General features: G+C 44.2%; 1 protein-coding gene across 14 annotated transcripts in view; it reads left to right on the forward strand.

Moving 5' to 3' along the window:
* Nucleotides 1–17,676, forward strand: part of LOC309874774 (poly(rC)-binding protein 3-like) — a 424,882-nt gene that overhangs the window by 398,586 nt on the left and 8,620 nt on the right. For 12 of the 14 annotated variants that reach the window (XM_082753316.1, XM_082753317.1, XM_082753318.1 and 9 more), the window contains 3 exons: nt 275–327; nt 8,395–8,564; nt 14,478–17,109. In XM_082753316.1, coding sequence (XP_082609442.1) covers nt 275–327; nt 8,395–8,564; nt 14,478–14,826 — 572 coding nt within the window. In that variant the 3' untranslated portion in view covers nt 14,827–17,109. Of the gene's footprint in view, nt 1–274; nt 328–8,394; nt 8,565–9,861; nt 10,261–14,477; nt 17,110–17,676 lie in introns of those variants that run through there. The other 2 variants (XM_082753314.1, XM_082753315.1) reach the window with 2 other exon arrangements.

The following is a 17,676-nucleotide window of genomic DNA, read 5'->3' on the forward strand; positions in this document are numbered from 1 at the left end:
ACCCTGTGCAATCATCTGACATTTGTTGTTTTGGTGGGTTAAAGGTTAATTAAAATAAGGCTCGTTTAAAATGAGTCCAGCCCTCTGAGTTCTGCATCTCTTGCTTTCTTTTCTGTTTCACTAGCACTTCTCTACTTTTCTTCGCTCTTCTCTCTCTTTTCTTTCTTTTTTTTTTTTTTTTCTCCTTCAGTATGTTTCCTTCTTTATGATATCACTTGTGTCTTACCCTTTTTGCAAACAACTGGCATAACATTTTCCCTCTGTCCCTACATAGGACTGGATGCCACTTCTCCAACCAGTTCCCATGAACTTACTATTCCCAACGATGTAAGTGGACCAATAGTCAGTACCGCTTTCTCTTCTCGCTCTCCTCTGCCACCGGAGGGGGAACCTCCCATCTTCAGCTGATTGGCAAACACTAGTCCCCCAAAATAACCTTAGTCTATTTCTGGAGAAGGGATATCACGGACGATTAAAACATTGATAGATGCAGTGGAGGTGCCATGGTGTTTTGCCCGTTTTCTTAAAGCCTGGGTGCCTGCTGCTCTCACTGGAAAGCAGATGTGGTCTGAGATGTGTAACCAAGATCCATCTCATGGGTTGCACTAGCAGAAGGGCGAAAGCAGGCTGGAAATTGCTCAGCCACTGCGTGCTCAGCACCGGGCAAGGCAGAGGGGCTGCACCACGGCCGCTGGTGCCGGGCTGGTCTGTGCCAGAGCCTGTGCTTATTCCAGGCTGCATACCTCCCTGGCAAAAAAAAAAGTGACTTTGGTTATGTCAAGGTGCAATACAAGAGTTTATCTGAAAGCAGGGGCTCTAAACATTCCTGCTTCAGCAACTCTGCACCAGCTGTGATGGACAGACCCCATCTCCGTAAGCAGTACAGCACTGAATATTAAAGTGGCTGCTCAAAATGCCCAGTTGATGCTCTGCATCTCATGCAAAAACGCCTTCCAATTTTATTCCCCTTCATTGAAAACAGGGTTTTATTTTTCAGTTTGCATTACAAATGAGTCACTTGGAAAATGGAAGATTTCCCCTCCAGTAAAAAAAGCTTTCAAGCATGAGTGGGATCACAAATAGCAATTATATTCCTTAAGAGAGACTTACAAGATTGTGTAAGCCCTATTAAACTCAGTGGCAATGATTTACAGTAAGAAAAAAAAATACAAAACAACAAAGAAGAAGTAAAGTTAATCTTTTTTTTTTATGAGTGCAGTGATTTTGTAATCTTACTGTTACTTAGAGGATGTCCTGTTGATTTGTCAGTACCTGCTTTATAACCCATTTTGCTGTACACTGAGAATTTTATGAGAGCGTGGTATTTATCCTTACAATGCAAGTTTCTGTAGTCTCATTTTCAGGCAGATTTTGCTCTTGCCATCAGTGACATAAATCCAAGGTTAACCTTCTGACTTCAGATCTTCAGGGCTCATACCAGAGAGAGGTAGAGACAGCTGGCCTTGCATACTGTGATGCGGTAGGGGGGAAAAAAAGTTGATTTCTGATCTAGGAGGTATGAAATGGCCTGGCTCAGCACTATTCTCTGAAAAGCAAATATGCATCCATGTGTTGCTTGTAACAGAAGATTAGAAAGATTAGAAACCAAGGCCTGAATGGGGTTGGGCTTAGACACAGCCTGCAGAGGCACTACAGGCAGTGCAAGGGAGTTACTGTGGTGGTTTGGATGGGAGAGGCAGCAGCAGTTGTGCAGTAAACCATGTGCTGGGAATTTGACTTTGCTTTCCCAACAAGCATCTCCGAGTCCTGTTTTGGACACGTGCCTGAATCCGTCACCTCCTTGTATGCATAAACACCTGCAAAAGTCCAGCACAGATGAGAACAGTATCAGGTTTGCAAAAATCCACTCTGCAGTTGCCAGAGAAGGCAGCGTGCCTATACATGTGTTACACGTATTTTTTAAAACCAATATAATGATAAACATAAAAAAGCCAAAGCCTCGGTATGAATCTGACAGAAGAAAATCAAATAGAAGGAAAATAAGGATCTCAGAGGTTAGCATAGTCTACAGAAAGTAGAAATTATTAGCCATTTGCAATTTGCATAGCTTCGTATTAAAATAAATTTTATTTCCTGTTATTATTGTAACAATGTCATGCTGCTTTCTTCGTACATTATGCTGATAATTGCAAGTAACATGTTGCTAAATAAAAAAAAATACATATGGGGGAACAGATAAATGCATTTTATAGAAAACTGTTTTCCGAGTGCTAAGAGCCCAGTCATCTTCTCCACATAGTGAATTCAGAAGACTGGCCTCTCTAGGTTTTCTTATAACTTCTGGGCATCTCCAAAAAGAGAATGGAGAGGACATTTCTCCAGGTCCCACTTAGACATCACTTTAGTCCTTATCTAACATCTCCTATTCTTCATTAAAACCACTTACAGGGCCATTTGGTTGCTCTGGCCTCCCAAAAGAGGCTGTTGGCAATGCCCATATTGCCAAGAAATCTCTGCGGTACCCAACGTGTCCCTACTTTTGCCCTTTGAAGCGGGCAATCCCGTTGATTCTGTGGGCTGTAGAAGTTAATAAAATGTTGGTGCCAGTTGTGTAAGTTCATTAATTCCTTTGGCACACTGCTGGGGAGGCAAACGGTGCAGCGCTGAGGTGGCCGGATGCTCTGCCACTGCAGTGAGCTGAGCCCTGTGGGGTTAAGGTGAGAATAGTTTACAAAAATATCTTACTAAGAAAGTACGTGAAGTGGAGTGAGGTCCAGTAGCTCCTCGCAGAAGAAGAGGGAAAATATTGCTGCAGTTGTTCAATTACCCTCAGCGCAGTGAAGCACACAAAGGACATAGCGTATCATGGAGGTGGTTATCTGCTGCAGGTATCCTCAAAAGCAGGAGGGCCTGTGGCACCAAACTCCGTTTCATAAGCATTCACATATGATGTCTTTGCCTTTCCTTCATTGCCAGGGTATTGCCTGGCCTTTTGGTGCTGCCTACGTTGCCCAGTATAAGTGTGTTTTACAGCATAAGTCTCGTAATAATGTCGTATGGCAGTGGCAGGCCCTTTAGGGGACGGGAGGGATGTTACTGCTGACTGGTCTGTGTCTGGGCACAGACACCAGACATCATAACATTTTGTGCTCTGATTCCCAAAAATGGCTATGGAGAGTAAGTGAATAAATCATTAATAACATATATAAAAATCATCTCATTAAAAATTATGTAGATCTTGTATATATATGGGAGACAGCAGATGCAAGTAGCAGGACAACTTCACCCTCAGAAAACATGAACATTTAGAGAAAGCTGTAAGTCTGGTCAACGCTCCATGTAAACAGAAATGCAAATCCATCAAAGTTGGAGAAGGCATCCAGGAGAACCTGATGGAGTCACAAGTCCTTCCCTGCAAGTGGCCGAGGGGGACACATGTGTGCCCCTGTGCTCTGGGAGTGAAACCCAGCCTTAGCTCCAGGGAGGTCCTCATGGTGCCTCCTCTTCCACCAATGGTCTCTGGGGACCCCCAGCTCTCGTCCTGGCAGATCCCCACTTCATCCATCTCCTGTGGGGTGAGGATCAGTGCCAGCCCTTCAGGAGGATGCAAAGGCAGTGCCCGACCCCAACTGTGACTTGAAGCAAGGCTGCCCCAAGCAATGATTAGGGCGAGATCTAACAGTCTGTGCAAGACATACTGGAAAAGGTCTGGTGGTACCAGAAGTGAAAGCACTTCCACTGAAGCCAAGGGACCCATGGATTCGACCTCTATAAATTCACCTTACTGCCGAGAGCCTTCCATGTCATAGGAAAATAACCCCAGAGCAAAAATGCAGAATTAATGAGATCCTGTCATTTGGGAATGCTTAAGAGGATGTTTAATCAAAAAGTATTTTTTTTTCCACTTTTGCTATATTTATATTTGCAGATAGCCTGATTTTTGTTTCTCCTTAATCTAAGAAAAATGCACTTGCTTCCTCAAGTAGACCTGTCTCAATACACTCAAGAATCAGTAGAAAGATTTCACAAGTCTGTTGTCCACCAGAAGCAAAGTGAGACCATTTCTGGAACAAAAATGGAAGTACTGCTCAGCATCAAAATTAACTTCTCCCAGCTCAGCTCAGAACAGGAGGGGAACTGATGCTGGGCCCTCAGCAGGTCAAAACGCACACGAATCCGCAGGGTCATTTGGGTTACAAAGCAAGCAATTAGAAGGCTGGTTTCTGAAAGTATGTTCTCAGTTTTCTGCACGCCTTCTTGCAAAGCTTGTGAAATCATTATAGTCCAGATTTTGCATTATCCTAGCAAGAAGAGTGAGGTTGATTATAATTATTATTGCTTTCCAAGAGGGACAGGGTATTTAAGCATCTCTTTCAGAGCCCTGCAGTAAGTCTGTAAAGAACTGTAATCATACCTCAGGAGATTATTGCTCCCTGCAGAGTACATTTCTAACATTTCTGAGGAAAAACAAAACAGGAAAAATCCAGCGCTAAAAGCCTCCCTGCACAAGAATCAGTGTAGGAACCCAGTGTGCATAGTGAGAGAGGAAAGCAAGGGAAGAACCAGGACATACACGTATAGATATAATGTTTATGAATGTTTATGTAATCTTTTTTTTACATTAAGATTACATCTTTATGTAAAGGAATTGAAGACTTTCCTTTGTGGCAAGCACCTGCTTAGTGAAGTAATGCAAAAATTTGGCTTTTGCCAAAGCCACTGGATGTGGTCAGGGCTGGCAGCAGGGTACCACCAAAACACGCTTGTGGATGAGTATGGTCAGCCTCCCTTTTTACCAGCACTAATTTCATTGTAAGAAAGGAAACTGATTTTTATCAGAATTAAAAAAAAAAAAAAAAAAAAAGAGCTCAGTGCTGTCTCTTGTGACAAGCCTACAGGATTGGACTTTGTTAATAAACCCAAAAGTAGAAGTCTGATCTCTCGCAGTGCTGCACAGAGTACTTCAGTGGGACGGTGGGATGGACATAGAGGAACAAATTGGTAGGAAACACCCAGCAGAAAGCCACGTTATTGGGCTCTGTAAATGAGTTTAGCACAGGGGGATTGGGCAACATGACATACATTTAGCATTTATATTTAACATAATGTGGGAAGAAGTATGGATGAGAGAGATCTGAATCTGAGCTGGCACGGCATGTCAGGAGAAGCTCTATTAGCACCAAGAATTCAGGGAGGGGGAATCACAGTAGATCTCCTTCCCGTCCCTCCCTTTAAGAGTGGGATTCAATCCTGATTACACTGGTACTACCAGAATTTTAGTGAAGGACAGCATAAAATTAGAAAAAGGGCGAAGAGCAGAATCTGTGCACTAGGGTTTGATTATTTTTTTATTATTATTTTTGGCATGATGAGAAATGAGGGACATTGAGGTAGGGGAAGGAAGGTGAGACATGGTGTGGAGGAAGAGAAAGGGAGCAGTTCTTCCCTGGTGCTCACAGTACGAGCATGAGGGGACGTCAGCTGAGCACACATCTGACCTGAGCCATGCTGCTCAAGCCTTGAGGGAGTTAAATTATGTACACATATACGTGCATACATATTTTGTGTATATACACATATGCTTGTAGTGTATATATGTGTACATTATATGCATTCTATACATTATACATATAAATAATTTTATAAGTATATGTAATATAGTACATAGTAGGCTTGGTTTATAGCGTGCTTGGCTTCTCTCTCACATGGACCAGTTTTATCACTTGTTTTCTTGATGGCTTCCTCTTGATTTATTCTTCTGTGAGAGTAAGTCTGTCAGAATATTGACCAAGCATGTGAGCATCAAAAATAATGCAGTGCCTAAAGTCCTTGAAAATGGGATTTCAAATGTTTACCGTCCTCTACATTTGCTACCTCTGTCTACCGAGCTTGGAAGAGCAGCAAATCGCTGTCTGTGAAACACGTGGATGCCTGCATTCACAGTCCAGGAAAGCTTGCTTTTGGGGCAATGGACTTCTGTGGGACTGAATGACACATAACCTGCTGGAAATCATGAGAAATGGGCAGCTGCAGAATGACAGGCTGTGCAGCTGATGGAAATGGAAAGGTCAGTCTAGAGAGAGAGAGAGGTTTGGATGCAGTTTGAGATGGCTTCCCCTCAAAGCAAGGCAGGGCAGGCGGTGGTCTGTAAAACCAAATGTCCACCGCCTGATTGATCAAAGCTTTATAGAGGAAAACCAGCCTCTTGAACTTCTTCCCGAAGCCATCAGCTCCTGAATATTCAGATACTGCACTAATTTGAGCATAAGTAAGTAACATGTAGCGGGACAAGCACCCAGCATCACCGTGTGGTGTAAGGAGAGTACTCTGCATGCAACAGCTGCAGTCAGGCGGCCACAGGTCACGGCTTGCAGAGCATGTCCAAGTGGCAGCCTCCTGCTTCGCCTAGCAAGTGCCTTCGCAGAGCTGGTGACTACGGCATGCTCACAACGTGCCTGAAGAGCCAGCAGTCCCACACACATCCTCTGCTTTGAACGTCATGTGTACGATCAGTGGCAACACCTGAAAACTGGACTGCTTGAAATTCTGCTGAACACATTTTTCATATTTGTACTTTTTTTTTATTTTTTATTTTTACAAGCATGTGTTTCACAGCAAGTAATTTTACCATATTTCTACCCTTCGACTTCAGACAGACCAAGGGAATACATGCAGTCTACATTTTTTGTTCACAGTTAGGACATCATTACTAAAATATCAGAGTCATCAGAGTCTGAAGACGTCCTGGGTACCAAAGATGCTGCTTCACAGAGCATAAGCCCTGGTCACTCCTTCATAGGATCGTCAGTAGCAGCAGGTGGATTCTTGACCGGATACTTCAAGACCATCCGCTCAAAAATAATTAGACCATGGTTGTAGCAGAGGGAAGAGGATGTCTTCATCCCTGGTGGCCATCCCAAGCCAGTCGTGTCTCTCAGTGAGCAGCTCTGGCTAGCAGTCAAGTAAGGCTGATGCAAGTCCCCTGGCTGCCCCAGGACTTGCCCTTTTCCTGGTCAGTGCAGAGGAATTGCTCCCTGCTCAGTCACATCCCTGGCACCACTCGGTATCTTCATGCCCAGCCTTCGCATGGCTGGGAGCCTGGTGGGGCAGACAAAGGGCTCCGCACTGGCACCTGGCAGTCACACAGTGGTACGGGCCTTTGGGATAAGGACAAAGAGTTAAGGAGGCCCTCCCGTGCAAATAGGATGGGAAATCTTGTGTGTGTTCTTAAACCCCATTTTTACGTCCCACATATGCTCTCGTGCTCTGTGTCTGTTTTGGCTGTCTGGCTAGCTGCGTTGGCACTCTGTTTGTCACTGATTGTGAAGCAGGGTTTAAGGGGCTGTGGTTTTCCTGTTCTTCTTTTGCTAAAATGTCTGGACTGTGTGAATCTGTTTCTGGCAAGATGCTCCGAGTACTGCAGCAACAGAAACAGTAACACGTCAGGAAGGGTGGGAGGGAAAGGCAGGCAGCATCGCTGTGTCCTGGCACTTCTTTCGGCCAAGCTGGCAGCACCCTTCCAGTGTCAACAGTCCTGTAAGGCAGAGTTTCTGTTTCCTTCAGGTTCTGGGCATTGCTGTGCTTGTTAGCCTCCATCCTGCCTTAATAGAAAAGAAAAGGCCACCCCTTGTCTTGAAGGGAGCCAAAGCTGTAGTGTTCATTTGTAGAGCTAAGTACGTTTGCAAAGTCTTGCACGCCAGCTCCAAAAGCTTGTGACTCCACCAAGAGCATTTATACAACCTTTAAAAAGCTATTAGTTGAAGGGAACACCTATGCAATTTTAACAGTAAAGTAGCGATCTGGGGACACGCAGGCTCAGTTTTATTTATGACATATGTGGGTTTTTAAGGTTCTGTAACAAGGAAACGTTTTCAGGGTTATGAAACACAGTCACATTGTAGAGAAAAGAAAAAAAAAAATCAGTCTTTTCCTACGCCTGCTTCTCCCTGAGGCTCTGCAGCTGTGAATCCCAGTGGCTTTAATAGTGCAGGAGCAGCAGAGTGAGGACCAAGCGTCCCCGTGAGGTTGAGGACACGCTGGAGCCGCACAGAGCAGCAGGGCAGGAGCATCGTGCTGTCTGTGCAGCCTGCCCCTGCTGTTCTTGGCTTGCTGCTGCTCTCGCTGGAGGATCAGACTGGGTTGGGCCTTGTGTACATCAGCACTATCACACGCTGTCGTTTTCTGCCAAGGGAGACAGCTAAATAAGCTGATGCTGGCTTGATACCTGCCCAGGCAGCAGCGAGGCTCGATTCAGAGCCACGTGGCCATTGAGCCAACAGACCCTGCTAGCGACTCCTTCCCAACAGCACAGCAAAAATCTTTGGTTTTGATACCGAGTCTTTCATAGCCGTGTTTTTATCGATGCTACAAATTGCAGTGAAGTGATTTTTGCCTGTGTCTGTGGCACTAATCTCAGTCTTTGTCCCACTCCAGTTAATAGGCTGCATTATTGGCAGACAAGGCAGTAAGATAAATGAAATCAGGCAGATGTCAGGAGCGCAGATCAAGATTGCTAATGCCACAGAAGGCTCTGCAGAACGACAAGTTACAATCACAGGATCCCCTGCAAACATCAGCTTAGCACAGTACCTCATTAACGCAAGGTAAGTTGGCTTTGTAAGTGATAACGCTTCCGCAAGATTGCTCTGTCTGCTCTCCAGCAAATGTCTGTCCTGGGTAGATCCAGAAAGTTGCTTTGCAGTGTCCATTTTGCATAGTTCTTCGATTCCTAATGACTTGTGAAGCCCGTATCAGTAGGAGCTGTGTTTACTGTTGGTTTATGTGGAAAGCAGCTTAATCTGCTTAAGTCCAGGTACATTTTGAATGACAAAAGCTCGAAAAAATCTGAATATTCACACCTGCATCCACCTAAAATACAGGTGGATTGAAAATGACAGTAGCAACTTCTTTAGAAGAAAATAGTTTTCACAGACCTGTTTTACTGTCCTAAATGGCAAATATAGTGAAACAGATTGCAAAAGAGATTTAATTTACTAGCTGGAAATTGCCACTCAGAGTTGATATTAAACTGGCATGTAGTTGCTAAAGAGGCAGAGGATTTATTTTTTTTTCAGAGACGGCATCACAAATTTGTAAAAAGCATCCCCTAATGAGACAGGGTGAGACTATCTGCTTCGCCACTTCGCAGTGCCAGGATTACTGAAAACACTGGCTGTTCAGCTAAGCCGCTGAGACGGCCTAAGTCTCTGTCACGTTTTATATGATTACTTAGAAAAATGCTACCACTGATACCACTTTTATTTGCAATTATGCTGAGAAAAATGCGCAGTGGATACAGTGCTGTCTCACAGAGCTGCTTGTACATGGTGGTCCAAGGCAACGACATGTTGTGGGCATGGGGAGTATCTGTGTATTGGATTGCTTTTTCGTTTGGTTGGTTGGCTGTTGTTTTGTTTTGCTTTTCTTTTCCTTTTTCCTTTTTCAAAATGCTGTGATACAAACCAAGCTTGGTGTTTAACTATGTTTGCTGTTAAGGTAGTAGCTATTATATGATCTATATGCAGAGCTGTAGTCGTGGCAGGGCTACAAGCTCCTGTGGTCCCACCTCCTCCCCACCACAGCCCTGCAGTGCACGACTGCACGTCTTGCAATGCAGGGAAGGGGTGGTGTGCAGCTCTGTCTCACAGCAAACAAAAATACTACTTTTCATAGTTCATTTTGAAAGTAGTTTCCTAGGGAAAGGTGTATTTATTTAGGGGTGGCACCATGAAGCCTACTATAAGGTGTTTCCAGAATCCTAAAACAACCTACAGCTCTTTTGCTTTATATTCTTTATATTCTTATATTCTAAATATAAGTCACTTCGGTAAGCCCTGTAATCAAATAAAAATGTGTTCCCTCCTTTAACCCTTAAGGATATGTTCTTCTCTTGGTGTTCAGGGATTCCCCACACATCGAGACGAGAATAGACCCCTTCATTTTTAGTTGCACAAACACCATATGGCATGCACCTGGATCTCAGAAGATAACAATTTAAGATCTTCAAGACAGCTAAAGCATGCAAATAAAATAATGCACTTATTAATGGCGTTGCAGTGAGCTGCTCACCAGAGACAGAAACTCTAGTGAACAAACCTCTCTGACTCACTTTAGCCTGTGAACTCTCACAATTCTGTTTATTACTGCTTAACAAGCCCTTTGATGGAATGGGATATATATGAGGTCTTTTAACATACTTTTGCAAAGAAGAGAACTTCTCAGCAGTCATATACAATGGATGCTCTATCTATACCCTGTGAAACCACAAAGTATTTTCTTCCTGTTGACTTTCTAGCTAGCCGTTTGTTACCATCATCTACAATAAACCATCATATATTGCTATGTACCATATGTTGAAACTGTATTCAGATAAAGTGACTTCATTTGTAAATGAAGACTCTTAAAGTAATGTCTAATAAATTAAGTTCTAAGGCAACATAGGACATAAAGGTGGCTTTGTCATTTAACAAAAGTTGCAGTGCTCCAGATTTCTCTTTTCCCAAGAGAAATTCTCTGCCGGGCTGGGTGCCACCGCAGCCGCAGCGCTAGTCGGCCACTGTGCTGGAGGGGGACCTGAGATTTCCAGGCACGAGGGAGGCCCCGTGCCTGCTGGCAGGTTTTGGAGAGGGACACGCATGCAGGGAGCCCGTTTCAGCACCTGTTGGTCCTAACCCTGGCACGAACAAGCGCAGTCGCTTTCAAGGCCTTTGCCTGAAAAAAACAGCGCTGGGGGAGAGCTGAGCACAGTACCTAGGCAAAGCGCAGTGCCGAGATACAGCCTGGGATGTCAGAATAAATATATCATATATAAATCAATATATAAAAGCCATACAAGCATTCAGGGTACGGTGGACATTTCTTTTTTATTCTTCCCCCCAAAATCTGACATTATCATAGATTTGGTTTCCAGGGCCAGTATTTCTGCATAAATCAATGTCTCACAGCAGCATGGGATTACTGGACGTATTCCTCTAACTGTGTGTACCCTTAGGCTATTCTCCAACTGAAGTTGCCATCTATACAGTAATTTATCAGGTTGTTTTAGGAATTTTGTAGCAATCTGGTGTTAATATGTATATAAGATTACATACTCTAAATTATAGATATATAAAGATATTGATATAATATCAAGACAGAGATTTAAATCTTTCTAAAGTACTGTTTTGGTTCTGTGTTGATTATCCAAGGGTTGACCTCTGTATTAGTAGAATTTGTCCCCGTTTGTTTGCAGTAGAAATGTCTTTTTTTCCTGTAAAAACTTCTGTCTCTTAACTGGTGTCCATTGTAGTAACTGGATTTTCATTATCCAATTACATCTTCTAGCTTTTATTAAGAATGAACCACAGCTTAGGTTTCCTATGTAATATTTGACTTTGGAGTGTAAATGACCTGTAGCCAGCAGCACTTTCTTCTTGTTGAAGAGCAGTTTCCTGAAGATGCTTTTCACTTCCATTTTGATGAAAGATGCAGAACCGACAAAGGCAAACTCAAGCTTTGTTTCTTCTGCACGCTAGTCGGGCAATGCAGGATGTGGCCTCCACTGTATGTATTCGTAACTTAGCTTCTTTAACGTGACAGCGGAAATTTGGCATCGTGAAATTCTGTTTGAAGTCTGCTCATCAGCTTCTGTACTCAGTTTTGTCACATGTACAAGTGATTTGGGAAACTGCTGCTGTCGCAGGACAGCTGAAAGCCAACGGGATGTACTTTCACCTCATTTGTTACCGCCAGTAATGAAGGTGAAGCAGGGCCAATTAGCCCTTCAGTTGTACCTGGGCAAGTACACCAGGGAGGGAGTGTGGGTGGCTGCCACCAACACCACTACTGAGCCCCTGGGATCCATTCTCCCTGCTGGTGCAGGACAACGCGCTCAGTGCTCAGACTAAAATTCCAGCCATATCCACAGGAATTGATTTTAATGCAAGGTAGGCAAGATTGGAGTCAATGAAACACCAAGTCCTGCATTATCTTTCCATATGCCTCCCTCCCAAAATATAATTGAGTTAGAAATATGAAAAAATCCAACTTTATCAAACAGAGTTTTTAAAAACGGCTAAGGTATCACCATACAGCTCCTGCATGGATGTATGCTGGAGCTGGATTCAGGATTTCAGTGATAGAAACAAGGATTCCTGATGTAAGCAAGCCCCCTGTGCGAGTAGATTGCAAGCAGCACTGTACCAGTGCAAGGATGCTGTGCTCCCCGCACAGAATGATCCTGCCTCTGAGGTTAGAAAAGCAGTAGCTCATCCATGGGGCAGATAAACAAACATCATGGAACCGAGAGTAGGAAAACCAAAGTTTTATGTTCTACAAGCGGGTCTGCATTTCACACATTTGCCCCCCTCCCTCCCAACCCATCAGAGACAATGTTGCACCTTCCAACTTAGCGTATGTACCTGTGGAACTAAAATCACAAGAGCCCTTTTTCTTTTGAAGGGACGAGAGGAGCTCTCCTCTCCCCAGCTCAGACCAGCGTCAGGTTATTACCTAAGCTCACCTTTAGCAGCACTGCTTTGGGCATCTTTACTCCAACATCGTCACCCCTCTCTAGTGCTCGTTTATTGTTTGTGTGCTGGCCGTCACACACTGGGCAGGCCTTCTGGTCGTTACCTTCTGCTGGCCATAAAGAAACCAGGGGCTGTTTCTCTCACAGCTGCACACAAGTCTCAGACGAGAAAAGGCGAGATTCTTCCATACCCAGAGTAGGGCGACCACTCCTCCCTCCCGGTCCTTTTGCAAGGAGCTGGGCTACCCCTGCTCCCTGACCCTCCACACCCTGTCTGCCTTCAGCCCATAGCGCTTACAGGAGCTACGCAAGCGACCCAGCACAGCCCCTTGGCTGGAAAGCTTCTCCCAGGCCCGATTTGACTTGATAAGTGGATAGTCCCCTGTTAGGCAGGTCCTCTGTGCAGCTGGGAGGTGGCTGGCTCCCTCTGCTGTTGCTGCGGGAGCAGGGAGTGATGCTGCAGGGTGATGCTCCCTCTTGCGCACCTCCAGAAAAAAAGAACAGGAGCTTGACAAGTTAGTAGTTCCTTTTCTGAAAAAAAAAAAAAAAAAAAAAGAAAACAAACAAACTCAGAGTTAATGCAGGTATAAGTGTAGCTGGTGAAGATTTGCTAACCCACAGCCCCATTTACAAGCCAGGCTGTGATACCTCCCCAGCTGCCCACGTGCAAAATGCACACTGCTGAAAGTGGCATTTACCAGACTGCTTGCTGACCCAAAGCACTGCGCACACGATGCAGCAAACACGTGTCAAAATAAGGGATTTAACTAGGTAAACATTGCTATCTGAATACAACAAAACAAAGTGCCCTTGGAATTAGCATATTTTAACGTGTGAAAATGTAGAGAAAAGACAAAGTGCATGGGCCAAATTCATCTGGCCTGCCGATGGGTAGACTTACGGTAGAGTCAATGTGTTTTGCTACCTGCATCTTCCAAGGAGCCCTTCACTTCCCTGGGCTAAGAGGTTGGGTCACTCTGTATTACCGTGTGCTCTCTGGGTCCATGTGATGATGTGTATGTTGTACTGATGTAATGCCTTGTCTGTCAGCCGATGGGTCGTGTTATCTGTAATCGCTGTTGCAAGCTCGGAAGGGATACCACTGCTGTGGAAGCCGGGGTGTTTTCCAGTCTTCCTTTGTTCTAATGTCCTTACAATTAGATTGCATACATATTTTATTGTGATATTAAAAAAAAAAAAAAAAAAAGTCCGGGGAAAGTACAAATCTAAGTGAACGCACTGGCTAATCAGGTTTGTTTTATATGAAAAATGCACATTGACCTCACAGTGAATTAAATGAGACTAACTTTGTGAAACGAAAACAAAAACTGGATGCCTTAGATGGGAACAGCAAACCATTGCTTAACAGCCTCTCATCCTAGCAAAATGACGAAGGGTGCCATTTCTGTCACAAAATTGACAAATTGAAAAAAATTACCAAAACCCCCCGCGTCCCCCCTCTCCAAAATACCGTGGACTTTGAAAAGCAAAATTCACCACATCAGTGCTGGGGAGTAAACTTCATAGTTCTTTTAAGTTTTCTTTTCAGTTTCGTTTTTTCCATCTTTTTGCCATTACCCGCATTCCTTAGATTTCTTTTTCCATATGTAAAGTAAACTAGCAACCCCCTCCTCTCTCCCTTCTCCAACCCTTCCCCTCCCTCCCCCCCCCCCCCCCCACCTCCTTTTATTTATCTATTTATTTTTGGCAAGAACTTTAGAGTCTCAGTAATGTTTTCACCATCGAGTCATGAAAAACCCTTTTGTTATTTCTCTTCTTTAACACATAACATGTTCCTCCTTTGACCCTCATTTTCCCTTTTTTTCTCTCTCTCCCCCCCCTCTCCTCTCCCTCCCACTCGCCCACCGATCTAACCCCCGCCCGTTCGTGTTGGCTCTCCCTTCTCCATCCCCTCCTTCCCTCCCTCCCTCTCTCCCTCCCTCCCGGCCCCACCGCCCTGGCTGGACCCTCCCAACCTGTTTGTTCCTCTTCCTCTCTTCGTTTGCAGCTTAGAGATGGCTAAAGTCAGCACCCAGACCGCTTCCGTCACGACCCCTGTTGACCTCAACATGAACCTCTCTCAGTCTGCCACCCCTACCTCCACCCCCACCTCCATGGCCGTGCTGGCGGCCGCCTCCGCCGTTACCGTCAGTACCCCCCCTCCCCTACCAACTCTGCCAACCACCCACTATGCCGTTCCTGTCTCCAGTCTGCTTGGCATGAAAACTGTCCCACTCCTGGCACTAAATGCCGCGGCCGCCGCGGGGGCCACGGGGAGTTTGTCCGCTTACACTGCCAAAATTCCTTCGACCAGCGGGGTTAAGAAATCAGACCGCCAGAAGTTTGCTCCATATTGAAGGGATGAGACACAGTGCAAGCCCTGCCAGCTCTGCCAAGAGTCTGTGGTAGATCCTAGCTATCAAGGAAACACTATGGCATCTCTCATGCTCTGTTCAGCTGCTAGTGTCCACTGTTGCCAGCTCGGTCCGTCTGCCATCACCACTAACACCCAGGCGCCCGGCAGCAACTAGTTCCAACAGCCCCGCGCCGCCCCGGGGCCGCCCGCGAGCAGGGGCCAGGCGCTGCCCGCTGTGGGCTGAGGAAGCCTCTTGGGTTGAGAGGACTGCAAGACCACGAGACATAATAAAATATAGCTGGGTTAGGTGCCCGGGCCCACTTTTTGAGGGCGCCAGCGTTTTCTGTGGGGCAGGAAACCATAATTTTGACCGCTCTGCTTTAGGGAGGGAGAACAGGCTCCTTTTTTGTTGTTGTTGTTTTTTGGCACTCTGACATTTTACCCTGCAAAGTTGCCAACGTAGTACTCATTTCTGTGCCTGCTTAAGAGCAGGAAGAGGCCCATTGGTACAAGGCCCCAAGCACTCTCCCCGGCCAGGCCCCATCCAGCCCCACCACGGCCTCCTGCCGAAGCCCACAGCAGAAACCCCCGGCACTTTTAGGGGCACGCATGCTTTGCTCAGCCAGAACGAACCGACCAGTGTTTCCCCTAGGTTCCTGTACAAAATAAAGTCCTGTTTAGCTCACCACTAATTACGCATTCAGGCCGCATTTTGGGTATGAATAAAATCTAGCGCCTGTCAAACGACACGCTAAGGTTGCTGCCTGGACAGGTAACATCCCCTCGCAAGCCCTTCATGATGTCCAGATTAATTAAAACCAGAGACCTAAACTGAAGAGCGCTGGGTGATACAATGGCTGGTTGCTAGCTGTTGGAACTAGTTTTTAACTGCATTTTCTGTTTGTCCATCCACCTTCTTTTTAATTTCTGCTGCATAATTCAGTACTGCAATATTGTTTTCCTCACCACTTCCAAATCCAGAATCCCATTAGCCCGCCATGTCCATTCACTTTGCACTCCTTGGACACAAAGCTTTAACAATTGAACTGTATTCAGTGCATTTTAATATAAACTAAAAACACAATGCAAATGCAATACTTTTTAAAACATGGTATCTCAAAGTGTGTTATTATTATTGTATAGGGCTAAGTACTATTTCAGTATTTTGTGTCATTTTCTGTATTCTGTGGGCTTTTCTTCACCTTAGTACCTTTGCACTAAGTTTTGTCACTGTAACCATTTGTAGAGTTGCCATTGTTACAGTTTGCACTTATCCAAATGGGGTTTTTGGTTGTTTTAGTTGTGGCTTCTTCTTTTTTTTTTATTATTTTTCTTGGTTTGGTTTGTTTTTTCTTTTTGTTGTTGTTGTTTTGTTCTTTTTTTTGTTCGTTTGTATATAATGAAGGAAAAACTGGAAATAATGTCAAGGTACCTCAGTTATTTGACAGCGCTAGAAACCTGCTGTAAAATTGTTCTGGACTATTGTAACTGTGTCAATAATTGAAATTTAAGGAGAGAAAAAAAATAAGAAAAAAAAAAAACAACAACCTGTGTGAGAAAACTTGCCTGCATTGAAATGCTGTGCTATGCTGGTTGTACTCAAGTGTTATTTTTTTAATAGTGAGAAGATTTTTTTTTCTTTTTTTTGCCTTTTTTTTTTTGTTTTCTTTTCCTCGTTTTTGTTCCTACATTTTAGGCTGTCTTCAGAAGTTACTGGCCTGGGGGCTCTGTAATGTATCTCATCATGCCCTAGTGCATTAGCCACCAGACAGGACTTTTCCAAAGCCCCATGAGACAATGCTTTCTATGGACTAATCTACAGAGGAGTTTCTGCCATTTCTAACTTTCTTATTATTCTGAGACATCAAAAGAAAACACTTCTTTTACTCTTTAAGCAACTGTGCTTCCTAACTCTTGTGTTGCTCTCATTTTACTGTTCCAGTTTTAACACTGTTGTGGGTCATAACATAAAGGAAAGTTATTTTGGGGGATTAATTTTCATCGATGTTCATGCTTTGGCTAATCTGTATAAAAGCATGGGCCGTTAGTGTTCTAAACCACTGTATTCAGCTAGAGACTTGACAGTAAATTAAATGAGACGTTTTTATAAATAAATTTTTTTCCTGATTTAAAAGAGACGTGGTAGCTTTGTGCATACAACTGTTGTGTTGTTTAAACTTTGTTCTTTGTAACCGAGTTGCTAATTTGTCATTTGAGAAACACTATTTTATGGATTGTCAAACTAAGGTCATAGACAAATTGCTTGTTTTCATTAATGATTAAAGGTTTCATATCATCACGCTTAAGGTCCCAGTGCTCATTGGGAAGGAGTGTAACAACTGTGCAATACTGCCAATACTAGCCAGTACATTAGCACTTTCATTGTCAGGGATGATGATTCTTCACATGATTAGATGGATCCAGACTGTGTCATTAGTACAGCATGCAGGATTTCTACAAACCCCTTTTTTTGTTTGTTTGCTTTTTTAAAGCTGCTCCTGGAGTATTTCTCATACAGCATAGGAAGGACAGAATTTGGACTCTTGCTAGAGGAAGCCACTGTATTTTTATATGCTTTCCCATACTGATTTTAAGATCAGATATTTGCGAAAGAGAACAACAAAAGAACAAACTTGGGTACTAAGCATGGTGTTGTTAAGGCCCATCATATTTTCCGATTCCCTGCAGCATTCAGTGACAAGGCTGCTCAAGAGCACCTTTCACAGGTCAAGTAAATAGGCCAGCAGCTGGGAGGAGCATTACAATTTGCCTAATTAAAAAGGATTTCTCCCATCCTGCCCTGAAATACTGCTTGAGCCATTGAGCTCCTCCGTTGGTGCTGCCGATCCAA

Source organism: Aythya marila (genome assembly GCF_965140915.1).
Source record: "Aythya marila genome assembly, chromosome: 2".
Lineage (NCBI taxonomy): Eukaryota > Metazoa > Chordata > Aves > Anseriformes > Anatidae > Aythya > Aythya marila.